General features: G+C 50.4%; 1 protein-coding gene across 1 annotated transcript in view; it reads left to right on the top strand.

Moving 5' to 3' along the window:
* The first annotated feature begins 7,764 nt into the window (after positions 1-7,764).
* Positions 7,765-17,615, top strand: part of CADM4 (cell adhesion molecule 4) — a 15,392-nt gene continuing 5,541 nt past the window's right edge. The window contains exons 1-7 of the mRNA XM_006901101.1: positions 7,765-7,843; positions 12,513-12,659; positions 13,181-13,333; positions 13,512-13,646; positions 14,580-14,744; positions 14,832-14,922; positions 15,148-15,320. Of these exons, the coding sequence (XP_006901163.1) occupies positions 7,765-7,843; positions 12,513-12,659; positions 13,181-13,333; positions 13,512-13,646; positions 14,580-14,744; positions 14,832-14,922; positions 15,148-15,320 (943 nt within the window). The remainder of the gene's footprint in view (positions 7,844-12,512; positions 12,660-13,180; positions 13,334-13,511; positions 13,647-14,579; positions 14,745-14,831; positions 14,923-15,147; positions 15,321-17,615) is intronic.

Raw genomic sequence — 17,615 nt, 5'->3', positions numbered from 1 at the left:
GCGGGCCGGGAGCCGCGAGCGGGGGAGGGGGCGCGGGCTACGGCCGCCGTGCCGCAGCCACCCCACCCCGCACTCGCCCCGATCCCGGCGCGGACAAAGGGCCTGAGCCCACCCCCACCCCCCAAGCCCGCCTTCCCATTGCTGGTCCTGCTGTCCTTTCGTCCGGTCCCTGCGTCCCTCTGTCCTGCCGTCTCTGGCTCTTTTTCTTTGCCCCCCTTTCCTTGTCCTCTGCCCCCCCCAGCTTCAAAGTCCTGTCCCCACGTCTCTTCCCCCTTTCTCCCTGCCTTCCAATGCCCCATCTCTCTACCCTTTGTCCCCCCACCTCTGTGCCCTTTGACTGGGTCACGCTGTCCCCCATCACCCTATTTCTCCTGAAGGCTGTCCCCCTGTATTTCTGCCCTCCCTCTCTGCCTGTTTCTCCTCTCTATCCCTGTCACCCTTGTTTCTCTGCTCCCTTCGCTGTCCCCTGTCTGCCCCTGTCTCTGCCCCCTATCTTTCTGTCATCCCTGTTTCCCTAGCCTCCTCTATCATCCACCTCCCTCTGGACCCCGTTTCTGCTTTGCTGCCTCTCTGTCTCTCTCTCTCTCTGACTCCTCTCAACCCTTACAACATCCATCCCAGGACCCTTAGCTCTAGCCTTCATCTCCATCTATCTGCATTTCCCTCTGTTCCTCTGGAGAGGAATTGAGTCAGGCAGGGTATCCCAAAGAGTCCTGGGGGGAATGGCAGGGTGTGTGTGTGTGTAAGTGGGAATGGGGAACCCTGGCATGAGGGCACACACACATGGGTTCAGCAAATGTCTCCAAAACCTTGTCCCTCCCCACCCCAGACCACGATGTCCAGAGAGCCCCTCTCTGGAGCTGGACATCCAGGGAGCCATCCACAGACCCTAAACCCACATGCTGAGAAACTGGAGACCCCCAAGATAGGGTGACCCTGAGACTGGGACAAGGTCAGGATATATCGGCTATATGCTCATGCTTATATGTGCCTTTAACCTGCCAGAGGTCACCCCCTCGAGGGGAGGGTTTGAAGCCACTTTAGGGGGAAGAACAGAGGACAATAGGTGAATTTTAGAGGTTTAGGAGTGCAGGCTACAGGCACCAGACACCAGGCTGGAGGCCTGAGTTGGAAACCTAGATCTGACCTTTGGCCCCAGCCAACAAGGACAAGCCCTCACCTCTCTTTGGACCCCAGTTTCCTTTTCTGTAAAATGAGAATGTTGAACTTAGTGACCTGTACATGAACTCCAGCTTGGACCTGTGCATGTTTCTAGCAAGTGGGGTGCAGTTACAGCTACTGGACTCTGGGGTTTAGGATGCGGAGGGACAGTCTCTCCAGGGTTTGAGGGTGAGGGGTAGAGCCTCCCTCTCCAGAGGATCAGGAAGAAAGACAAAGGTAGTCTAGCTTTCTCCCCCTTCCTTTCTCCTACATGGTTGCCTTCAATTCAGAACTTCCACCATTACCTCCTTTCTCTGAGACAAATGCAGTTTCCCACAAGAGAGCTTGGCTACCTTAGCTACGCTCTCCATTGAATTTTCTGTTTCTTTATTTAGTTTCTCCAGGCCCTGAGAATCAGGCTCACAGAATCCTGGAACAGTTGAACCCTGTAAACAAAGGACCTGAGAGCATCTTAGAGCCTTGACCATTCTATAGGATGAACTAGAGAAATCCCTGCAACTTTAAAATTCCCCAGACATCATTGGTTGGTGTCAGCATCCTAACATTTCGACATTTTAGAATTCTGACCTCTTAATGGACTTGACGTTACTGACATTCTGAAATCCTGATTGCTTAGAATCACGGGACTTTGGATTCTTAGAGCCAGGATATGGCCCCAAGATGAACACCTACTCAGTTTAGCGTCAAGAATCCTTCCTCTGGCTCTTCTGGACAATAAGTCTTCAGCTTTGTCCATTGTTTGCTTTGAAAGTCATTGTTCCCTGGCACCTTAATCGGCTCTGTAAACTCTCTGGAAATGGCATGGTGTGGGGCCTTGTGGGTTGGGAAAGAGCAAGGCATCATGGGAAGCTAAGGGTCCCAGGCTGGCCCAGTCTGATCAGATTTTGTGCCAACACTCACCCCTCTCTGATCCTCACTTTCCCTTCTGTAAACCGCGAAGGGAGTCTGGAGTTTGGTCTCTAAGGGAATCCTACCTCCTTTCCTTCTCATGGGTTATTTCTGAGTAGCTTTGGCCACCAGATGATAGTGGCTCTCATTGGTTGCTAGATCTCCCCTCCTGACTCGCCTTGCCCAGCCAGGGTAAGTGGGGATGAGGAATGAGATCCATTTGTGCCCCCTAAAAATAAGTATTCTCTTTTCTGCTTCGTTCATGTGCTGGGCAAACCAGAAGAGGATGATGAGGCTCTGCCAACAGTGAGAAGGGTGGGGTGGGGAGGCCTGGAAGGGAGGGAGAAAGAGAAGAGAAATTGATTGACTGCCCAGAGATGCCCACAGACTGAAACAGAGACCCGCAGGCCAGAGATTGAGTGGAACAGAAAAGAGCAGAGGAAACAGATACACAGATACAAAGGAAGAATAGAGAGGCTGTCAAGGGTTGAGGGGCCATGTGGAGGGGGAGAGTGTTGATCCCAAATACTGTGTCCCTCCCAGCGTGACTCACTTTTCCCCCCATCAAGGTTCTGACTGGACAACAAGGGAACTCTACCCCACTGTGACTCACCCTAGGGAGCAGGTCTTGGGAGGCGTCCATCGCTGACCCCCACCCACCCCGGACCAGAGCTTTCAGAGCCCGGGGGTGGGGGGTCAGGTTCTGCACTGGATTCCAAGACCTCAGACTCAGCAGGGCTGGAGCCTGGGGTGGGTTAATGCCGTGCGAGCCTGGCCTGTCCCCGTTGGGGAACACAAAGGCAGCTTTCTCTCTCTGAGTGGGGTGTTGGGGGGGGGTGCTGGAGAGACACTTAGGCCCGCCAGCGCCCAATGGCCTGTGGCACCAGGACCCAAGCACCCACTGGTTCCTAGCTGTGCAAACTCCAGGCCCATAGGCTCTCAAGAAAGGGGCACCCAACTCCCCCTTTGCACACCCGTGGGGACACAGGGCTCTTCTGGCAGTGGGGTGAATAGATGGCACTGGAGGTGGAGGACGGGACAGTAGAAGCTCAGTGTGGTGTGCACTCTTCTCGGAGCAGACATTCTTGCCTCGACCCCAAACCAGGGGGAGCCTCCTAGGACTCCCCACCCCCTGACTGGGCCTGGGGCCCAGAATCTGGAGAGTTCTGAATATCCCAGGAACGTGGGGACCAAAGGCAGGAGCTTTGTGTGTGAGGCTGCTGATTCACCTCCACACCCACACCTAAGGCCTGGGTCCTCAGAGAGGGGGGCAGAGGGCTATGGGAAGTGAGGCTGTACTTCTACAGGCTGAGGGCTGTGGACTTGGAGTAAAAAATTTTCAGGAGAAGAGGGGGAAGAGGTCCTGGACTCCCAGATCCAAGGGAGGAGGGTGCTGAGGGGTCTCAACTCTTGAGTCTGAAGGAGGAGGGCGGTAGAGGCCTGGGTCTGAGGGATGAGGATACTGGGGATCTGGACTCCTGAGTCTGGAGAGGAAGGAGCTGGAGGTTTAGATTCCTGAGGTTAGAGAGAAAGGGGCGGGGGGTGGGGGGTGTCTGACTTCTGGGTCTGAGGAAGAGGGAGCTGGGGGTTTGGACTCCTGGGTCTCAAGGAGGAGGGAGCTAGAGGCGTAGATTCCTGGGTGTTAGAGAGGAGGGGGCTGGGAGCCTGACTGCTGAGTTTGAGGAAGAAGGGCCTGGGATCTCACTGCTTGGTCTGAGGGAGGAGGTCTGAGGACCTGGACTCTTGGGTTTGAGGAGGGGCTGGGATCTGACTCCTGGGTCTGAGGGTGGAGACAGATGAGATCTTGGACTCTGTCTAAGGGACCGAGAGGGAAGAGTGTTAGGGCTGGAACTCATTGGTCCTGAGGGAGGAGGGGGCTGGAGGTCCATATGACTGGGTTCTGAGAGAGGAAGGGGCTCTGGGGGGGGTCACTCTAGGTTTCTGGAGAGGAGGGGCTGGGACCCCTATGCCTAGGTTCTGCGAATACAGGCGCGCCTTTACAAGGCTGAGTTAGGGAAGAATTGATGCTTTGTGCAAGGATCTTCGGACTCCGCCATTGATGGGGGGCTGACGGGGGTTTCGGTCAGGATGCAGGGACGTACCACCTCCCCAGGGGAGCAAGGCGGGAAGGAAGCATGAGCCTTAAGTCCCCTGGGGAGACTAGACACAGAGGGTGATAGTGACCTTCCCGGAACCATGACCTTGAGACTCCCTTGGGTATTCGCTGACTCAGGACCCAGGAAGTGCTCCCCCCACCCCGCTGAGTCTCCGTGGAAACATCCACCAGCTGTGTGTTCCGGACCCCTGGCTCTTCGCTCTTGAAGGAGGAGGGGGCTGGAGGCCCAGGCTCCTGGGTCTGCCGGGGTGGGGAAGAAGTCTGGGGGTTTGGTTTCCTAAGCTTTAAGGGAAGAAGGATGTAAGGAAATCAGTTTCCTGGGTTCTGATGAAGGAGGCACCTGGGGGCCCACATGTCTGGGTTCTGGGGTAGGAGGAGGTTAGAACCTGGATTTCAGGCTCCAAAGAGGGGAGGTGCTGGATTCCTCAGGCCATGGGAAGAGGAGGTCAGAGGTCAGAATCCTGGGTCCTGAGGGGTGAGGAGACTGGGGCATTGGATCCCTGGGTCTCTAAATACCACCTGCTCAGTGTCACTTTCCCAAACCTTTTTCCATCCCTGTGACGACTCCAGGCTGTCAACACCGTTTAAAGGGCCAGTGCCCCAGTCCCCAAAGCTCAACCCTGCTCTGACCAAAAAAAGTCCCACCCCCCACTACCCCAACCCCTGAAAACAAAAGCTCTGGGAACATTAATATTCTAGGCACAGTCACTGTTGGTTACTGACTCCTCAGAAAGGGGAGGGAATAGCACACAAGTGCCCCCCCTTGCCCCATGTGCACCCTCAAGCTGAGGACAGGGGTTAAGTTTTAGGGGACAGATCCAGAGATGCTGATGGCTCCCAGGAGATGGGCAGCTTTTGCTGCTGGCTTTCCATGAGACCCCTTGGCCTTATTCTCCACATCTGTAAAATGGGGGAGCTGGGGGGGGGCAGGCTGGCATTAGACTAGCCCCAGGGTCTAAAATCCATGGATAGACTTCAAGATGGTTTTCAAAGTGCCAGAATGTGCCGGCCAGTTTCCATGTTCGTGGGCATGAATCCAGAGGCTGTAATAACAGCCTTGTAGAGAGGGTTCCCTGGGCTTGGAGCCCTGAGCTCATCCCAGTGAAGCAGACACTGGCGTCATCCCCATTTTATAGATGGGGTCAGTGAGGCTCCAGAAGGTGAAGCCAGCTACCCAAGGTCACACCGATGACAGGCGATTCCACTGGGCTCTCATTCCCAAGTCAGGTGAGACGAATGATGTCATCACGTCCTTGGGAAGCTGAAGTCAAATCCTACCTGAGATACAGGATTCGGCAAGCTCCTAGAAAGGTGCTGTCACCTCCCTGCCTTTGCCGTTACTTGCCGTCACATCAACTGCGACTCATAGGGACCCTGTGAAAAACAGATCTGGACTTGGCCTGTCCTGCACCTCATCACCACCTCTGACACTCTTGAGCCCATTGTTACAGTCACTGTGTGGAGCCATCACATTGCATGCCTTCCTCTCCTACCCTGACCCTTCACCTTTCCCAACACAGTGTCCTCCTCTAAGGACAGACCCCTGCTAACAACATGTCCAGAGTACGTCAGATGAAGATTCTCCACCCTCACTTCCAAGGAGTACCCTGATCACATTTTGTCCAAGACAGACTTGTTCATCCTTTTAGCAGTCCACGGAATGTTCCGTGTTCCTCTCCTACACTACAACTCAAAGGCATCAGTTAGTCTTCTGTCATCCTTAGTCACTGCCTAACTTTCAGATACATAGCAAGTAATCAAAAAGACCATGGCTTGGATCAGTTGCACCTTAGTCCTTAAACTGACTTCCTTGCTTTTCAGCACCCTGGAGAGGTCTCTAACAGAAGATTTTTCTCAATGCAGTAAATATTTTTATTTCTTGACTGTTGGTACCAAGAGTGTTGATTGTAGATCCAAGTTAGATGAAATTGTTGACGATTTCAATCTTTTTTCCAACTATCATGGCCTGTTGGTGAGGATTTTTGCTTTCTTGATGTTGAAATATAATCTGTAGCAAAGGCTGTAGTCTGATTTGTTGCAGCAAGCGTTTCAAGTCCTCCTCACTTTTAGCAAGCAAGACTGATCTGATCTGATCCAGCTGCACATTCCTGCCTTTATGGCAGGAATATTCCAGTCACAGAGCCCAGATGATAAACAAGTAAACAGATTAGTCAAATAACCTCGATGAAATTTCCAGAGACTGCTGTTAACTCAAAACTCAACTCACTGCCGTGGAGGTGGGACCGACGCCTAAGTCACCCTCCACTGGGTTTCTGAGGCTGTAAATCTCAATAGCAGTAGATTGCCCTTTTTCTCCCTCAAAGTCACTGGTGGATTGGAATCTCCAGAGAGGAGGTACCTTGGGTTAGCAGCGCAGCCCTTGTGGGCTACACCACCAGAGCTCCCGGTGGTGCTGGTGGTACCATCGAGTTAGAACCAGCTAGTTTTCAGAGGCATGAGAGGAAATTTGCCCATCTTTCTTCCATGGAGCAACTGGTGTGTTTGAACCTCAAGCCTTTGGGATGGCAGCACAGCTCCTTACTAGGTCACCAATGCTCCTTCGGGTAAATAAAACAGCAGTGATGAAATAAAACTGTGTGCTGGAGGGTGAAGAATGGAGACTGAGGGGAGGCCCCGGTACAACCAGAGACTTGAGTGGGAATAGAGACAGCTCCCGGGCTGAAGACCTTTGCAGACAGAACAAGTACCAAGGCCCTGGGGTGGTGACCAGCAAGTCACCTTTGAAGGACGTCAGTGTTGGGGAGGTTTGAATGAAGTGGGTGGTCAGAGAAGGGTGGGGCCACGTGGCGTCTTGGAGATCAGAGGAACGAATCTAAGTTTAATGGGTAGCCCTTGGAAGGATTTTAGCAGAGAGGTGACTAAATCCATCTGGTTGCTGTGAGGAGAATAGCCTGGTGGAAACAGGCATAGAAATAGGTAACCCTGACTTGAGTAGGTTCTGTAAGGGTTCAGGTGAGAGATGATGTGGCTGGATGAAGGTGTTGGTGTTTAGTTGTTGTTGTTAGGTGTCTTCTACAACCCATAATGACCCTACGAGCAGCAATCTGAACCTTGCCCTATCCTGTCCTGTCTTCATCTCTGTTAGGCTCCGGCCTGTTGTTAACAGTCACTGTGCCAGTCAGTCTTGTTGACCGTCTTCCTCTCTCTGGCGGTAATAGTGGTGGAGATATACAAAGAGGAATCAACTTGGGAGGGATTTTGGACTTGGGAGATTTTTGAACCATTCTTGCCAGTAGAATGGGTGTTGGGTTGGACAGAAGAGAATGAATATGGGTGATAGTCCTAAATTTTTGGACAGAGCAGCTGGGTTACTGGATGTGACATTTACTGAGTTTGAGAAAACTTGAGGTGAAGAAATTTGGGGTAAGGGTTAATTAGTTAGACTTAATAAGTTTTATATCCCAGGAGGGATTTGGTAAATCTTAAATAGTAGCTTACATACACAACGTGTTATATTCAAACATGAAAGTGCGGAAGACTAGTTCTGTTAGGACAGCTCCAGTGACCCAGGCACTTTCCAGCTCTTTAATTCCACCATCCTTCATGCTCTTGCCCTCATGGTCCACTATGACTGCCAGAACGCCAGCCATCACATCCTAGCTCCAATCAACACAAAGATGATCTGGCGTTGGGGAGGTTTGTCCACCCCAAATAACCATATGATGCTTTTGCTTACATCCAATTTAACAACACTTTTTCTCCTACCTACAAGATCTCAAACTCATTACCATCAAGTCAGAGTAGACTCATGGCTGACCCTCCAGCAGATTTTTGCAGACTGTAAATCACACAGGAGATGATTCATCTTTCTCCCTCAGAGCTATTAGGGTATTCAGACCATCTGAGAGGTGCCCCCTGTGGGTCAGCAGCACAGCTCCCTGTGGACCAAGCTACTATAAAGAGAAAGGGAAACACGGGTGTCAGGGGAAGCAGGCTGCTGTCTACCCTCACCTTCTGGAAGCAGGCTGCTGTCTACCCTCACCTTCTGGAACTAATCTTTCCCACACCTCAGTCCCCAAATCCGGTTATTTACCCCATATTTGGGGAAAGAGCCACCTTTGATGGGATTTTACAGTGATCTGTGTCTGTCTGCCTCCCATAATCTCTAAGGTTGGGACCTCATCTGATTTCTCCCTGGGCACCCAGCCCCTGTTTAAGAAATTACACTACCAACCCAAAGGTGAGTGGTTTGAATCCACCAGCTCTGCAGGAGAAAGATAAGCATTCTCCCCTGCCACCTCCTGCCTTTGTAAAGCTGCTGGAAGGTCAGCTCTGAGGGATTTCTACTCCTTGGCAGTGAATTTGAGGGTGTTGTGTGTTTTTTTTAACTCAAGAAATACTCAAATGAATGAGACCTTGGGTCAGAATGAAGGAGGCATGAAGAGCTAGCTACCTAGCATTTAAAGAATAACCAGATCTGATAAGGTCCGTTTCCTGCTTCATAACCTCCTCTGGCCTTCAGGAGGAAAGCTAGTCTCAGTTTGGCATTCATCATCCTTTATAAGCTCATCCTACTTAATGTGCTGACCGCCCTCCATCACCCCTCACCAGTGCTGTACCGTTCAGCCAGGAGGGAGAAGAACACATAGGTGGAATCAGAGATCTGGGTGCTGTGATGTTGGGCAAGTCATTTCATCTCTCTGGGCTAATTGTCCCGTCTGTAAACTTGTTCTTATATACTGTTGGGCAGTCTCCTCTCATGCGATTTACTGCCTCTGAAGACCTGGAGGGTCGGCAGTGAATTGGTTCCAATTTGATGGCACACAACAAATTTGATGGCATTGCAGGGGTTATGGAGCTCTGATGGCCCATTATGTGTTGTGCTGCTAACTTAAATTTGAGCCCACCAGATACTCCTTCAGAGAAAGGTGGTATTGAAAGGGCTGTGGTAGTTCAGTCGTAGGGTTCTTGCCTTTATGTGGGAGACCTGAGTTTCAATGCAGTTACACCTCCAGGCAATGTACTTCCTGGGCAGCCACCACCCTCTTTCAGTGGGGGCTTACATATTGGTACAACAAAGAACAGATTTCAGCAGAGTCTGGATTAAGACAGACTAGGAAGAAAGGCCTGGCAATCTATGTCAAAGACCAGTTTACAGATGACAGCAGTTCCACCTGCAATCACGGTGAGCAGGCAGCATCTTGTTCCACTGTGCGTGGATCGCCACAGGTCACGGGCCAAATCTGACGCAGCAGACAATTGTGTTTACTGTTATTTTGAAAATGACAGTGTTGGTGGTGATGGCTAGTCCCAGCTTTGAGCTTTTCTATAGGCTATTTCTTCATCTGGATGTGTCCCCTTTCTAAAGGCCCACCTGCCTCCTCTGATGTCAGGGAAAGTTAATGTCTGTAAGAAACAGCACGGTGATTTCACACAAAGACGTTTATTCCTCCATCACGCATGTCACAATACTGTGCTGCTCTGGGAGGCAGTCATTCAGGTCCCAGGCTCCTTCCACCTCGTGATATTGACCTTCTCTGGAGTCCTTGGTGTCCTCTCCATTCAGCGAGCATGAATGACTACGAGAGAGATGAGTCAGGCCAAGAAGTGGTGTTTCTGTCTCTCACCTACATCCCATTTTAAAAGCCCTCAGACTCATTGCCATGGGCAGGATTAACCATAGGTGACTTTCCAGTGGATTTTTGGAGGCTGCAGATGACACAGGAGGAGATTGCCTGTCTTTCCACAGAGCCACTGGTGGATTCAATCCACCAGAGAGGAGCTGCCTTTGGTTAGCAGCGGAATCCCCTACAGACTATGCCACCAGCAGCTAGGCCCCAAAATAAATCCACATTGTTGTTGTTATTGTTGGTTGCCATGGTGCTTGCCTCGAGTCCTGGCATGCCCGCGTGTGCCCAGCAGAACGTGCTCCATAGAGCTTTCAAGGCTGTGCCTTTCCGGAGCAAGCCACCAGGCCTTTCTTCTTAGGCCCCTGCATAGCTCTGAACTGCCAGCCTTTTGATTACTGGTCTAGTGCTTAACCATTTGCACCACCCAGCAACTTCTAACAGGTCATTTGGTCCCAACAAACTACAAAGGGTGCAGGCAAATGTAATTGTGTTTTATCAGCAGACTCCCAACAATTTAATGGCTTAAAACAACCACCACTTTATTAGCTCCCCGCCCTGGGAACCAGTAATTTGGGCTGGATCCAGCCGGGCAGTTCTGCTCTTGGTCTCAACTGGTGTCATCCCAGTGGCTACAGTCGCCTGACCGTGCTAATGATCCAGGGCAGCCTCACTCACAGGCTTGGCTGTGGGCTGGGCTGCTCACTGTGTGGTCTCATCTTCAAAGAGGCCAGTCCCACATCTTCACAGAACAACAGAGGGCAGCAGGAAGACAAGAGCTGACCAAGCAAACTGTCTTGAGGTTTCAGCTCCAGAACCCATCATCGCTCACACACTCTTTGTCATCAAGTCAGGAGCGGCTCAGGGCTGACCCTCCAGCGGGTTTTTAGAGGCTGTAAATGGCACAGGAGGAGCTTGTCCATCTTTATCCCGTGGAGCCGTTGGTAGATGTGAGCCTTTGAGTTAACAGAGTAACTCCCTACAGACTGTACCAGCTGAGCTTGCCTGTGTAATGAAACCAAACAAAAAAAGCCAACTCATTAGAGTCTATTTCAACTCATGGTGCCCCCTTGTGTTACATAGGAGAACAGCTCTGAGGGTTTGTTTTTTACTACAATTTCTTTTTTAACTGTGTGTGTGTGTGTGTGTGTGTGTGTGTGTGTGTGTGTACTGTCAAATTGGATCTGACTGGTACAGGAGGAGATTGTCCCTCCTTCTCCAGCAGAGCATCTGGTGGATTCACACCGCACACCTCTGGGATTGCAGTGCAGCTTCTTGCCACGAGGCTACCAGAGCTCCTTTGTTTTTTACTATAATCTTTACAAAAGAAGCCCTGGTGGTGCAGTGTGTAATGTATCTGGCTGCTAACTGAAGGTTGGCAGTTTGAATTTCCCAGTCGCTCTATGAGAGAAAGATGGGCAGTCTTCTTCCATAAAGACTTAACAAACCTTGGAAACGGGATAGAGAATCACTGTGAGTTGGAATCAGTTTGACAGCAGTGAGTCTGCCATCTTGTTTTGTGGAAGCCAATTGCCAGGCATTTTTTCCTTGGCACCGCCAGGTGAGTTCAAGCTGCCAGTTAGATTAGTCATCAGGAGCACACTGTGCTCCAGCCAGGGGCACAACATACACCTTCCAGAAAATTCTGCTGGGCCAAAGAAAGTCACAAAGCCTGCTCAGACTGGAGGTGAGTAGGACACCTCCTTTCTAGGAGGAACAGCAGAGTCAGCTTGCAAACAGCAGGTATGGGGGTGGGACAAACACTGTGAGTACGGTGACCATCATTGCACAGACGCCCAGGTGTGAAGGGTATACACACGGCAGTCTCACACCTGCTGAATTCTTGCTCACTGTTTTTTCCTCTTTTACTTATTCATGATGACGTCTTTCCTTTTTCAAAACTGTGTTAAGTATGTTTGAACAAACCACTTGCCTTTCCAACGTCCTTTGTGTATTTAACTCAATGACATTAATCCATCCTATCCCCTGCCCTCGAGTTCCTTCCTGCTCATGGAAACCCACCAGGTGCACTTTTCCAGGAGCCAACTGTCCCGTCAGTGTTGTTAGGAGAGGCTGGTGGATCCGAGCCGCTGACCTTCTCATTAATGGTCTGCCACATAAGGCACTATGCCATTAGGGCTTTTAGTTAATGGCTATCCTGTTGGACATCGTGCTTGGAAAGGTGGGGGGTCAGGAGAAGCCCTCATCAAGAGGAATTGACACTGTGACTGCAGCAATGTGTGTCAGGGATGAGGAGGAGCACGCCAGGGCAGGGTTCGGATCTGTTGTTCCTCCGGTCGCTGTGAGCAGTGTTTGACTCTAGGGCACTGATAACAACTTGTTGATCAATTATTCCACATCATTTGGTTCCAGATTTTTCTATCACATGTAACAGAAACAGCGTCTCCTTACCTGTTCACTCTTTAAGACCCATTTCAACACAGCATCATCCCAGCAGCTGCCTCTGACCGTTGGCCTCCATGGCTGCCTAGCCTCCCCTTCCTGAGTTCCTAGTGCGCCCAGGCAACCTCACTGTAGCACGTCGCCGTGACCAGGCTCCCCCAGAGCAGACAGCAGGTTCTGTCCACTTCCCAGACTACAGCTCTAGCAAACGCTCCGTATGAAGAACTGGATGAGAGAGGAGAGGCCTCAGAGGATTGGATGGAGAACTACAGAGGAAGAAAGAAAAGGTTGATTTGTAGCCCTTGAACCGCCTCCTGTTTTGTCTCTGCCTACAGGGACAGGACAAGAAGTACAGACAGAGAATGTGACAGTGGCCGAGGGTGGGGTGGCTGAGATCACCTGCCGACTGCACCAGTACGATGGGTCCATAGTTGTCATCCAGAACCCAGCCAGGCAGACCCTCTTCTTTAATGGCACCCGGGGTGAGTGCTGGGGACTGGACTCCTGGGTCTGGGGGGGGGGGGCTGAGGCTCTAGACTCAAGGATCTGAGGGAGGAAGGATTTGGGGTCTGGACTCTTGAGTCTGAGAGAGGAAATGCTGGGAGCCTAGACTCCCAGGTCTGAGGGGGGTGTCTTGGGGGACTGGGTTCCTGGGTCTGAGGGAGGAGGGGCCAGGACTTGAACTCCTAGGTCTGTGGTGAGAGCCTGGGTCAGCCTGGAAGTAAATGCAGTAGGCATCTCGGACTCATACACATGGCTGGAGAAAAGAGGACTGGACAAAGGATGGGACCTGAGTGCCCAGGGCTCCAGGAATTCACTCCTCTAGTGGCCTAGTGGTAGGAAGCTGCACTGCAATCCCAAAAGCATGTGGTTGGAATCCACCAGCCGCTCTGCAGGAGGCTAGGCATTCTCCTCTCTTGCAATTAACTGTGAACACGTGTGGAGGGTCAGCTATGGGTCAGTTTTGACTCGATGGCATACAGCAACCACTTCCCAATTCCAGCCCTGAAGGACGAGCGTTTTCAGCTTGAGGAGTTCTCCCCACGGAGGGTGCGGATCCGGCTCTCCGACGCCCGCCTGGAGGACGAGGGGGGCTACTTCTGCCAGCTCTACACGGAGGACACCCACCACCAGATCGCCACACTCACTGTGCTAGGTAGCGGCCTCGCCACTCCCCACCCACCCCCGCTTATTTTTTGTTCTGAGATCTTCTGACCCTGGTTGTCAACTTCCTGGACACCCTGGCCCCTGTATATATGGCCTGACTGCAGCTCCTGGGTCATCCTGCAGGTTTCCTTGACCACTCCTTTCCCCCACCCATCTCCCTGCAACAGTGGCCCCCGAGAATCCAGTGGTGGAGGTCCGGGAGCAGGCAGTGGAGGGCGGCGAAGTGGAGCTCAGCTGCCTGGTTCCGCGGTCCCGCCCAGCTGCTGTCCTGCGCTGGTACCGGGACCGCAAGGAGCTGAAAGGTAAGAGGGGCAGGATGGCCACTAGGCAGGATGAGGGAGCAGGGATACAGGGGTGGGGCTCAGGAAAGAGACTGCTGTGTGGGCAGGGTTTATTCAAGAAGTGGGCTTGAAAAGAGGTCTAGTCTAGGGGTGTGCACTCAGAAAAAAGGTAATAGTCTCAGGGGTAGAGGCTTATAAAATAGTCCAGTTTCTAAGCAGGCAAGTAGGAAGGATATGGACATGGACCCTGGGAAGAGAATAAGAATTCTAAGAGGTAGAGGGAGCTCCCACAGCCCAATGGGCAGGGAGTTGGACTGTTAACCCAAATGCCCCGGTTCAAACCTACCATTTGATCCACAGAGGAAGATGGGAAATCTCCTCTTGTGTTATTTACAGCCTCAGAAAACCCACTGAAAGGTCTGCTATGAGTTCCAACTCAACAGCAAACAAGAGGTGGGGGTTGGAAATAAATCAGGAAGCAAAGAATGTGAGGTTAATGGAGTGGAGGGCTCCTTAGTGCTAGTTTGAAGAAAGACGGGTAGTTTTTTTTGTTTTTTTTTTAAGGGGCAAACTGGTGAGTTCTCTATGGATAGAGATTGGAGGAGAGAGTTTATTAGTCCTGAAAACTACCTATTGCTCTTTATCTTGGTTTTGGTCAATAAATAAAAAGAGGTGCCAGTGAAAGAGAGAGGGGCTTTGGAAAGAAGCTCTGACTTGATTTGGGAAGGGGCGTGGCTTAGTCTACTAGACACGTGGTTTGTACATGAGAGACAACTGGGGGTTTGTGGCTGTAAATGGCGAGAAGCAGATACTGCAAGCAACTCCCTGGGCAGTGGGCCACCAGAATTAGCAAAGGGACAGGACTTGCACATAGCTGGCTTAGAGATCTGTTGGAGAGGGGACGATCCTGGGCAGACAGCCGGACTGGAATCCACTGTGTTGGGGACGGGGCAGGAGTGAGCAGCCAACAGGAAAATGGCAAGGTCTGGAGAGTGATGAGCACAGCGCGGTTCCGCGTGGACCGCAAGGACGACGGTGGCATCGTCGTCTGCGAGGCACAGAACCAGGCGTTGCCCTCTGGACACAGCAAGCAGACGCAGTACGAGCTGGACGTGCAGTGTAAGTGCCCCCGCAGGACAGCTCCCCCGCAACACTCCCCCAGAAAGGTGACATATGCCGACTACCCCTTTGCACTTTGTCCCACAGACTCCCCCACCGCCCGTATCCATGCCTCCCAGGCCGTAGTGAGGGAGGGTGACACGCTGGTGCTGACTTGTGCTGTGACAGGGAACCCCAGGTGAGCTCAGAGACCCCTTGATCTTCTTGGACGCTGGGGAACAGAGCTGGGGGCCTGAGCTCCGGAGTCCTTAGCATGGAGGTGTCTGGAGGAATGAGACTGTGAAGTCCCCCCACCCCCCAGGTGATATCTTGGTGATATTAGGAATTGGGCCTGGAGCTGGGAAGCAAAGAACTACGAAGGTGCCCTTTCGTGTTCCCACTCCTTTACAACCTCGTTTTCCAGGCCCAACCAGATTCGCTGGAACCGCGGGAATGATTCCCTGCCAGAGCGGGCTGAGGCTATGGGGGAGACACTCACCTTGCCTGGGCTGGTATCTGCCGATAATGGCACCTACACCTGCGAGGCGTCCAACAAGCATGGCCACGCGAGGGCGCTCTACGTACTCGTGGTTTATGGTGAGGGAGCGTGGGGCCGCTTTGGGGGCGGGCCTGGGTTCTCCCACAAATCCAGTTCAGTGCTCTGGGGTCCTGTGTGGGCTAGGCCTTGGGAATGGACAAAGTAGGGCAACAGGGTAGGAAGTGCACAGGGCCGCAGTTGCATTTTTGAGGGAGTGTGAGTTGTGCAAACTGAAAAATTCAGCATCAGAATGGAATTCCAAAGTTCTTTATAAACTTACAATAAAATCTCAATAAAGAAAGGTAGGAAGGGGAAAAGGAAGGAGAAGGGAGGGAAGGAAGAAGGGAAGGAGGGAGGAAAGGAAGATGCATTCAGTATCAAAATCAGGTTCAAATTCATCTTTGTTTTGTTGGAACCAAGTGATTATATGCTAACTGCCAAGCAAAGGATTGATGGTTGTGACTGTGTGCTACCCTGATAATTTACAGCCTGGAAACCCTTTCCAGCAGATTAACTCTGTCCTTCGAGATTGCAATTGTTGTTAGATGCCGTTGAGTCAACTACAGCTCATAACAGATCTAAGCCTTGCCCTCTTCTGCATCAGCCTCACGATTTCTGATATGCTCTTTGTAACAATCAGTGTCCTCCATTAGTCAGAATTCACTTGACTGGCAAGAGGTTTGAGTTTTAGGGTTTTTATTTTATTCTTTAAGTTTTCTCATCAGTAAAGTAGAAAGGAACATCAATACCTACATTGTAGAATTGTGGGGATCATATGTGTAAAGTGATGGGAATGGTCCTTAGTATGTGATTAGTGATTATTGTTGTGTACCATAGAGTCAGAACTGACAGATAGCAGACCCTCCAGCGAATTTTCAGAAGCTGTTATTAAACAGGAGGAGATTGTCCATCCTTCTCCCACAGAGCAGGTGTTGGCCTAGAACTGTGTGCCTTTGGGATTACAGCGTAACTTCTTGCCAGTAGGCCACCAGAGTATGTGTACCTTAGCATAAAGAAACAAAGTGCTTTTGACTGAACCAATAAGCAATACCACGACAAACAGGAAAAGATTGAAGTTGTCAAGGATTTCATTTCCTTTGGATCCACAGTTAATGCTCATGGAAGCAGCAGTCAAGAAATCAGACAACATATTTCATTGACCAAATCAGCCACAAAAGACTTCTTTAAAATGTTCAAAAGCACCACAATAAGATAAAGGTAAAAAACCCTATTGAAAAATGGGCACAGGATATGAACAGACACTTCACCAAAGAAGACATTCAGATAGCAAACAAACACATGAAGAAATGTTCAAAATCCCTAGCTATAAGAGAGCTGCAAATCAAAACAACTATGAACTATCATCTCACCCCAGTAAGAATAGCAAAATTTAACAGAACAGCAAACAACAAATGCTGGCGAGGTTGTAGAGAAATTGGAACCCTTATTCACTGTTGGTGGGAGTGTAAAATGGTGCAACCACTGTGGAAGGCTGTATGTGCTTTCTCAAAAAGTTGCAAATAGAAATACCATTTGACCCAGAAATTCCACTACTGGGAATATACCCCAAAGAAACCATAACCGCCACCCACGCAGATAAATGAACACCCATTTTTATCATGGCTTTGTTCACAATAGCAAAGAGTTAGAAAACAACCTAAGTTGCCCATCAACAAACGAATGGATAGAGAAGCTCTGATACTCACACAATGGAATACTATCCTTCATTGAAAAACAAGGAACTCATGAAATATTATTCAAAATGGGTGACCCTAGAGGACATTATGCTGAGTGAAGTATCTCAGTCACAAAAGGACAAATACTGCATAGTGCTACTGTTGTAAAGCAGGTCTGACATTGGGGTTGTGGGGAGACTGAGAAAGATGGGATAAATTATGTATACTGCATTGAAAGAGATGAGGGAGAGAACTGTTTAAAAGGGATATATGATTAGGTATTATTGTCATGACAGGAGTCCAGAATGAAGGCTGCATAGTGAAGTGGACTTGGGAGGAGGGATTGTAAAGCAATGAAAGAATTTTTCTTTTACTTTTCAAAAAGATGAGCTATTGGGGGGAGGGGGGAAGTTGAGCAGGGAGAAAAGTGCAACAATGAATGAATGGAAATCCAAAGTCTCTAAACGTTCATTAAAATTAATAATAATTTTTTTTTAAAAAAGTGTTCAAAAGCAAAGATGTCACTTTGCGGATTAAGATGAGCCTGACCCAAGCCAAGTTCTTTTCAGTTGTCTCATACATCCACAGGAGCCAAAATATGACTTTGATTTCATACCACCTGAATTTCAGAATCATCTCAGGAACAGGTTTGAGGCCTTGAACACTAATGAGCGAAGA

Source organism: Elephantulus edwardii, unplaced genomic scaffold, assembly GCF_000299155.1.
Source record: "Elephantulus edwardii isolate Elephantulus edwardi_28Jun2011 unplaced genomic scaffold, EleEdw1.0 scaffold00308, whole genome shotgun sequence".
Taxonomy (NCBI): domain Eukaryota; kingdom Metazoa; phylum Chordata; class Mammalia; order Macroscelidea; family Macroscelididae; genus Elephantulus; species Elephantulus edwardii.
This window is presented reverse-complemented; position numbering and strand designations above follow the sequence as displayed.